General features: G+C 59.7%; 1 protein-coding gene across 1 annotated transcript in view; it reads left to right on the top strand.

Moving 5' to 3' along the window:
• The window catches only part of LOC137364725 (lysophospholipase D GDPD1-like), a 28,165-nt gene extending 25,861 nt beyond the window's left edge, over window positions 1-2,304 (top strand). The window contains exons 8-10 of the mRNA XM_068027755.1: window positions 470-529; window positions 1,088-1,139; window positions 2,079-2,304. Of these exons, the coding sequence (XP_067883856.1) occupies window positions 470-529; window positions 1,088-1,139; window positions 2,079-2,213 (247 nt within the window). The 3' untranslated portion in view covers window positions 2,214-2,304. The remainder of the gene's footprint in view (window positions 1-469; window positions 530-1,087; window positions 1,140-2,078) is intronic.
• The last annotated feature ends 5,004 nt before the right edge of the window (window positions 2,305-7,308 follow it).

The raw sequence follows: 7,308 nt of genomic DNA, 5'->3' as shown, positions 1-7,308 counted from the left end.
GGGCCGAAGGGCCTGTTCCTGTGCTTGTAATTTTCTTTGTTTGTTCTTTGTTCTCGGCTGCTCATAAACCCCACACGTGGGCAGGAAGATCCCAGGCACCGTCATGTGATGTGTCGGCCTGGTCTCTCACCCGCTGTGCGATACTGAGCCCCACACCAGGGGGCAGGAATATCCCAGACTCAGTCATGTGATGTGTCGGCCTGGTCTCTCACCCGCTGTGCGGTACTGAGCCCCACACCGGGGGGCAGGAAGATCCCAGAGTCCGTCATGTGATGTGTCGGCCTGATCTCATACCCGCTGTGCGGTACTGAGCCCCGCACCGGGGACAGGAAGATCCCAGGCTCCGTCATGTGATGTGTCGGCCTGATCTCACACCCGCTGTGCGGTACTGAGCCCCGCCCCGGGGACAGGAAGATTCCAGACTCTGGCCTGTGCAGTTTGCCCTAACACCCTCTCTTTATCCGAACAGATATTACTTTCCGGAGATGCCAATCCTGAGGAACAAACACGTGGCCCGTCTCCTGGACTGGTGAGGAGCAGAGAAGTTCCCTCTCTCTCTCCCTCCCCCTCTCCCTCTCCCTCTCCCTCTCCCTCTCCCTCTCTCTCTCTCTCTCTCTGTCTATCTCTCTCCCTCTCTCTCTGTCTCTCTCTACGTCTCTCTCTTGCTGTCTTTCTCTCTCTGTCACTCCCTCTCTGTCACTCCCTCTCTGTCTATCCCTCTCTGTCTATCCCTCTCTGTCTATCCCTCTCTTTCTCTCTATCTCTCTGTCTATCTCATTCTCTGTCTTTCTCTCTTTCCCTCTCTCTCTGTCTGTTTCTCTCTTTCTCTCTGTCTATCTCTGTCTATCTCTCTCCCTCTCTCTCTACGTCTCTCCCCACGTCTCTCCACGTCTCTCTCTCTCCCTCCATCTCTCTCTCTCTGTCTCTCTCTCTCTGTCTCTCTCTCCCTCTCTGTTTCTCTCCCTCTCTCCGTCCCTGTCTCTCTCCCTCTCTTTCTATCTATCCCTCACTCATTCTATCTCTCTCTCCCTCGTTGTCAATCACTCATTTCACAGCCTGATCTCTCTCTCTCTGTCTCTCTCTGCAGGTTATTGATGCGGAAATCATTGATCAGACACTTGACAGATCGTGGGATTCAGGTACAGTGATCAGGGGATTGATGTACAGTGATCAGGGGATTGATGTACAGTGATCAGGGGATTGAGGTACAGTGATCAGGGGATTGATGTACATTGATCAGGGGATTGAGGTACATTGATCAGGGGATTGAAGTACAGTGATCAGAAGATTGAGGTACAGTGAGGTATAATACAGAGCTCCTTCTACATTACCCTGACAGTGTAAACCCCCCACTTTATACCCAGTGTCAGCATCGAGCACTCCCAGGGACGGGGACAATACAGAGCTCCCTCTACATTACCCTGACAGTGTAAACCCCCCACTTTATACCCAGTGTCAGCATCGAGCACTCCCAGGGACGGGGACAATACAGAGCTCCCTCTACATTACCCTGACAGTGTAAACCCCCCACTTTATACCCAGTGTCAGTATCGAGCACTCCCGGGGACAGGTACAATACAGAGCTCCCTCTACATTACCCTGACAGTGTAAACCCCCCACTTTATACCCAGTGTCAGCATCGAGCACTCCCGGGACAGGTACAATACAGAGCTCCCTCTACATTACCCTGACAGTGTAAACCCCCCACTTTATACCCAGTGTCAGCATCGAGCACTCCCGGGGACGGGTACAATACAGAGCTCCCTCTACATTACCCTGACAGTGTAAACCCCCCACTTTATACCCAGTGTCAGCATCGAGCACTCCCGGGGACAGGTACAATACAGAGCTCCCTCTACATTACCCTGACAGTGTAAACCCCCCACTTTATACCCAGTGTCAGCATCGAGCACTCCCGGGACAGGTACAATACAGAGCTCCCTCTACATTACCCTGACAGTGTAAACCCCCCACTTTATACCCAGTGTCAGTATCGAGCACTCCCGGGGACAGGTTCAAGACAGAGCTCCCTCTACATTACCCTGACATTTTGTGGTTTGTTTCCTTGTGTCTTTCAGGTTTATTTCTGGGTTTTGAATGAGGAAAGTGATTACAGACAGGCCTTGGACTATGGGGTGACAGGTGTGATGACAGATTACCCAAGCAAGCTGAGAAAGTTCCTGGATGAGATGCCACCCGTCAGGGGCTCCTAGAAACCTCCACCGTGGGCCCTTCCCCTGGTGTCCCTCCACTGTGGGCCCTTTCCCTGGTGTCCCTGCACCGTGAGCCCTTTGCCCGTTGTCCCTGCACCGTGAGCCCTTCCCCGGGTGTCCCTGCACCGTGAGCCCTTTGCCCGGTGTCCCTCCACCGTGTGCCCTTCCCCTGGTGTCCCTCCACCGTGGGCCCTTCCCCTGGTGTCCCTGCACCGTGTGCCCTTCCCCTGGTGTTCCTGAACCGTGAGCCCTTTGCCCGGTGTCCCTCCACCGTGTGCCCTTCCCCTGGTGTCCCTCCACCGTGGGCCCTTTCCGTGGTGTCCCTGCACCATGAGCCCTTTGCCCGGTGTCCCTCCACCGTGTGCCCTTCCCCTGGTGTCCCTCCACCGTGGGCCCTTCCCCAGGTGTCCCTGCACCGTGTGCCCTTTCCCTGGTGTCCCTGCACCGAGAGCCCTTTGCCCGGTGTCCCTCCACCGTGTGCCCTTCCCCTGGTGTCCCTCCACCGTGGGCCCTTTCCCTGGTGTCCCTGCACCGTGAGCCCTTTGCCCGGTGTCCCTCCACCGTGTGCCCTTCCCCTGGTGTTCCTGAACCGTGAGCCCTTTGCCCGGTGTCCCTCCACCGTGTGCCCTTCCCCTGGTGTCCCTCCACCGTGGGCCCTTCCCCTGGTGTCCCTGCACCGTGAGCCCTTCCCCGGGTGTTCCTGCACCGTGGGCCCTTTGCCCGGTGTCCCTCCACCGTGGGCCCTTCCCCTGGTTTCCCTCCACCGTGGGCCCATCCCCGGGTGTCCCTGCACCGTGGGCCCTTCCTCTGGTGTCCCTCCACCGTGGGCCCTTCCTCTGGTGTCCCTCCACCGTGGGCCCTTCCTCTGGTGTCCCTCCACCGTGGGCCCTTCCCCTGTTTCCTCCACCGTGGGCCCATCCCCGGTGTCCCTGCACCGTGGGCCCTTCCCCTGGTGTCCTCCACCGTGGCCCTTCCTCAGGTGTCCTCCCCTGTGGGGCCTTCCCCTGGTGTCCCTGCACCGTGGGCCCATCCCCTGGTGTCCCTGCACCGTGGGCCATCCCCTGGTGTCCCTGCACCGTGGGCCCATCCCCTGGTGTCCCTCCACCGTGGGCCTTTCCCCTGGTGTCCCTCCACCGTGGGCCCTTCCTCTGGTGTCCCTCCACCGTGGGCCCTTCCCCAGGTGTCCCTGCACCGTGAGCCCTTTCCCTGGTGTCCCTGCACCGAGAGCCCTTTGCCGGTGTCCCTCCACCGGTTGTGCCCTTCCCCTGGTGTCCCCTCCACCGTGGGCCCTTTCCCTGGTGTCCCTGCACCGTGAGCCCTTTGCCCGGTGTCCCTCCACCGTGTGCCCTTCCCTGGTGTTCCTGAACCGTGAGCCCTTTGCCCGGTGTCCCTCCACCGTGTGCCCTTCCCCTGGTGTCCCTCCACCGTGGGCCCTTCCCCTGGTGTCCCTGCACCGTGAGCCCTTCCCCGGGTGTTCCTGCACCGTGGCCCTTTGCCCGGTGTCCCTCCACCGTGGGCCCTTCCCCTGGTTTCCCTCCACCGTGGGCCCATCCCCGGGTGTCCCTGCACCGTGGGCCCTTCCTCTGGTGTCCCTCCACCGTGGGCCCTTCCTCTGGTGTCCCTCCACCGTGGGCCCTTCCTCTGGTGTCCCTCCACCGTGGGCCCTTCCCCTGGTTTCCCTCCACCGTGGGCCCATCCCCGGGTGTCCCTGCACCGTGGGCCCTTCCCCTGGTGTCCCTCCACCGTGGGCCCTTCCTCTGGTGTCCCTCCCCTGTGGGCCTTCCCCTTGTGTCCCTGCACCGTGGGCCCATCCCCTGGTGTCCCTGCACCGTGGGCCCATCCCTGGTGTCCCTGCACCGTGGGCCCATCCCCTGGTGTCCCTCCACCGTGGGCCTTTCCCCTGGTGTCCCTCCACCGTGGGCCCTTCCTCTGGTGTCCCTCCCCTGTGGGCCCTTCCCCTGGTGTCCCTCCCTGTGGGCCCTTCCCCTGGTGTCCCTCCACCGTGGGCCCTTCCCCCTGTTGTCCCTCCCCTGTGGGCCCTTCCCCTGGTGTCCCTTGACCCTGGGCCCTTCCTTGGTTTCCCCGCCACCTGGGCCCTTCCTCTGGTGTCCCTGCACAGTGGGCCCGTCCCGTGGTGAACCTGCATGGTGGGCCCTTCGCCTGGTGTCCCTGCACCGTGGGCCTTTCCCCTGGTTTCCTGCACCGTGGGCCCTTCCCCTGGTGTCCCTGCACAGTGGCCCGTCCCGTGGTGAACCTGCATCGGTGGGCCCTTCGCCTGGTGTCCCTGCACCGTGGCCTTTCCCCTGGTTTTCCTGCACCGTGGGCCCTTCCTCTGGTGTCCTGCACAGCTGGGCCCGTCCCGTGGTGAACCTGCATGGTGGGCCCTTCGCTCTGGTGTCCCTGCACCGTGGGCCTTTCCCCTGGTTTCCCTGCACTGTGGGCCTTCCCCTGGTGTCCCTGCACGGTGGGCCCGTTCCGTGGTGAACCTGCACCGTGGGCCCTTCCCCTGGTGTCCCCGCACGGTGGGCCCGTCCCCGTGGTGAACCTGCACCGTGGGCCCTTCCCCTGGTGTCCCTGCACTGTGAAATTTTGAATACGGGTTTAGTCTTGGTTTGAATGACATTTCCTGTCACAATAAAAACTTTCCATTTCTCAGCTTTCTGTTCCCTCTTGGTCATTTTATTACATTGGGGCCAATTCTGATCAAAATCGGGGGGTATTCAGGAGGAACTGAGGAGGTTACAGAGATAAGGAGGGTTGTAGGGGCTGGAGGAGGTGACAGAGATAGGGAGGGTCGTAGGGACTGGAGGAGGTTACAGAGATAGGGAGGGTTGTAGGGGCTGGAGGAGGTTACAGAGATAGGGAGGGTTGTAGGGGCTGGAGGAGGTTAAAGAGATAGGGAGGGTGGTAGGGGCTGGAGGAGGTTACAGAGATAGGAGGGTTGTAGGGGCTGGAGGAGGTTACAGAGATAGGGAAGGTTGTAGGGGCTGGAGGAGGTTAAAGAGATAGGGAGGGTGGTAGGGGCTGGAGGAGGTTACAGAGATAGGAGGGTTGTAGGGGCTAGGAGGAGGTTACAGAGATAGGGAGGGTTGTAGGGGCTGGAGGAGGTTAAAGAGATAGGGAGGGTGGTAGGGGGCTGGAGGAGGTTAAAGAGATAGGGAGGGTGTAGGGGCTGGAGGAGGTTACAGAGATAGGAGGGTTGTAGGGGCTGGAGGAGGTTACAGAGATAGGGAAGGTTGTAGGGGCTGGAGGAGGTTAAAGAGATAGGAGGGTGTAGGGGCTGGAGGAGGTTACAGAGATAGGGAGGGTTGTAGGGGCTGGAGGAGGTTACAGAGATAGGGAGGGTTGTAGGGGCTGGAGGAGGTTAAAGAGATAGGGAGGTGGTAGGGGCTGGAGGAGGTTACAGAGATAGGGAGGGTTGTAGGGGCTGGAGGAGGTTACAGAGATAGGAGGGTTGTAGGGGCTGGAGGAGGTTAAAGAGATAGGGAGGGTGGTAGGGGCTGGGAGGAGGTTACAGAGATAGGGAGGGTTGCAGGGGCTGGAGGAGGTTACAGAGATAGGGAGGGTTTGTAGGGACTGGAGGAGTTGACAGAGATAGGGAAGGTGGTAGGGGCTGGAGGAGGTTAGAGAGATAGGGAGGGTTGTAGGGGCTGGAGGGGGTTACAGAGATAGGGAGGGTTGTAGGGACTGGAGGAGGTGACAGAGATAGGGAAGGTTGTAGGGGCTGGAGGAGGTTACAGAGTTAGGGAGGGTTGTAGGGGGCTGGAGGAGGTTACAGAGATAGGGAGGGTTGTAGGGGCTGGAGGAGGTTACAGAGATAGGGAGGGCTGTATGGACTGGAGCAGGTTACAGAGATAGGGAGGGCAGTAGGGACTGGAGGAGGTTACAAAGATAGGGAGGGGTGGAGGGACTGGAGGAGGTTACAGAGATAGGGAGGGGTGTAGGGACTGGAGGAGGTTACAGAGATAGGGAGGGTTGTATGGACTGGAGGAGGTTACAGAGATAGGGAGGTTTGTAGGGGCTGGAGGAAGGTTACAGAGATAGGGAGGGTTGTAGGGGCTGAAGGAGGTTACAGAGATAGGGAGGGTTGTAGGGACTGGAGGAGGTTACAGAGATAGGGAGGGTTGTAGGGACTGGAGGAGGTTACAGAGATAGGGAGGGTTGTAGGGGCTGAAGGAGGTTACAGAGATAGGGAGGGTTGTAGGGACTGGAGGAGGTTACAGAGATAGGGAGGGTTGTAGGGGCTGGAGGAGGTTACAGAGATAGGGAGGGGGGGAGTGAGGGGCCATGGAGGATTGAAAACGAGGATGAGAATTTTAAAATCGAGGTGTTACCGGACCGGGAGCCGGTGTCGGTCAGCGAGCACAGGGGGTGACGGGTGAACGGGACTCGGTGCGAGTTAGGACACGGGGAGGATCAGCAGGAGATTTGGGATGAGCTGAGTTTCGGAGGGTGGAATGTGGGAGAGCAGCCGGGAGAGCCTCGGGAATGGTCGAGTCTGGAGGGGAACGAAGGCACGGTGAGGGTTTCAGCAGCCTATGAGCTGAGACTGGGGCGGAGTCGGGGCGACGTTCCGGAGGTGGAAATAGACAGTGTCAGTGACGGTGAGGATATGTGGTCGGAATCTCATCGCGGGGGGTTAAATCTGACAGCGAGGTTGTGAACAGTCTGGGTTCAGACTGAGACAGTCACCAGGGAGAGGGACAGAGTCGGTAGCTGGCGAACGGAGTTTGTGACGGGGACTGGAGACAATGATAGGAGGGTCAGTACTGAGGGAGTGTCACACTGTCCGAGGGTCAGTACTGAGGGAGAGCCGCACTGTCGGAGGGTAAGTACTGAGGGAGCGCCGCACTGTCGGAGGGGTCTGTACCGAGGGAGAGCCGCACTGTCGGAGGGTCAGTACTGAGGGAGCGCCGCACTGTCGGAGGTCAGTACGGAGGGTGTGCCGCATTCTCGGAGGGGTAGGTACTGAGGGAGTGCCGCACTGTCGGAGGTTCAGTACCGAGGAGAGCTGCACTGTCGGAGGGTCAGTACTGAGGGAGTGCCGCACTGTCGGAGGGGCAGTACTGAGGGAGAGCCGCACTGTCGGAGGGTC

This window comes from Heterodontus francisci, unplaced genomic scaffold (genome assembly GCF_036365525.1).
Source record: "Heterodontus francisci isolate sHetFra1 unplaced genomic scaffold, sHetFra1.hap1 HAP1_SCAFFOLD_836, whole genome shotgun sequence".
Classification (NCBI taxonomy): domain Eukaryota; kingdom Metazoa; phylum Chordata; class Chondrichthyes; order Heterodontiformes; family Heterodontidae; genus Heterodontus; species Heterodontus francisci.
The sequence above is the reverse complement of the archived record's forward strand: the minus strand, read 5'-3'. Positions and strand labels throughout refer to the sequence as shown.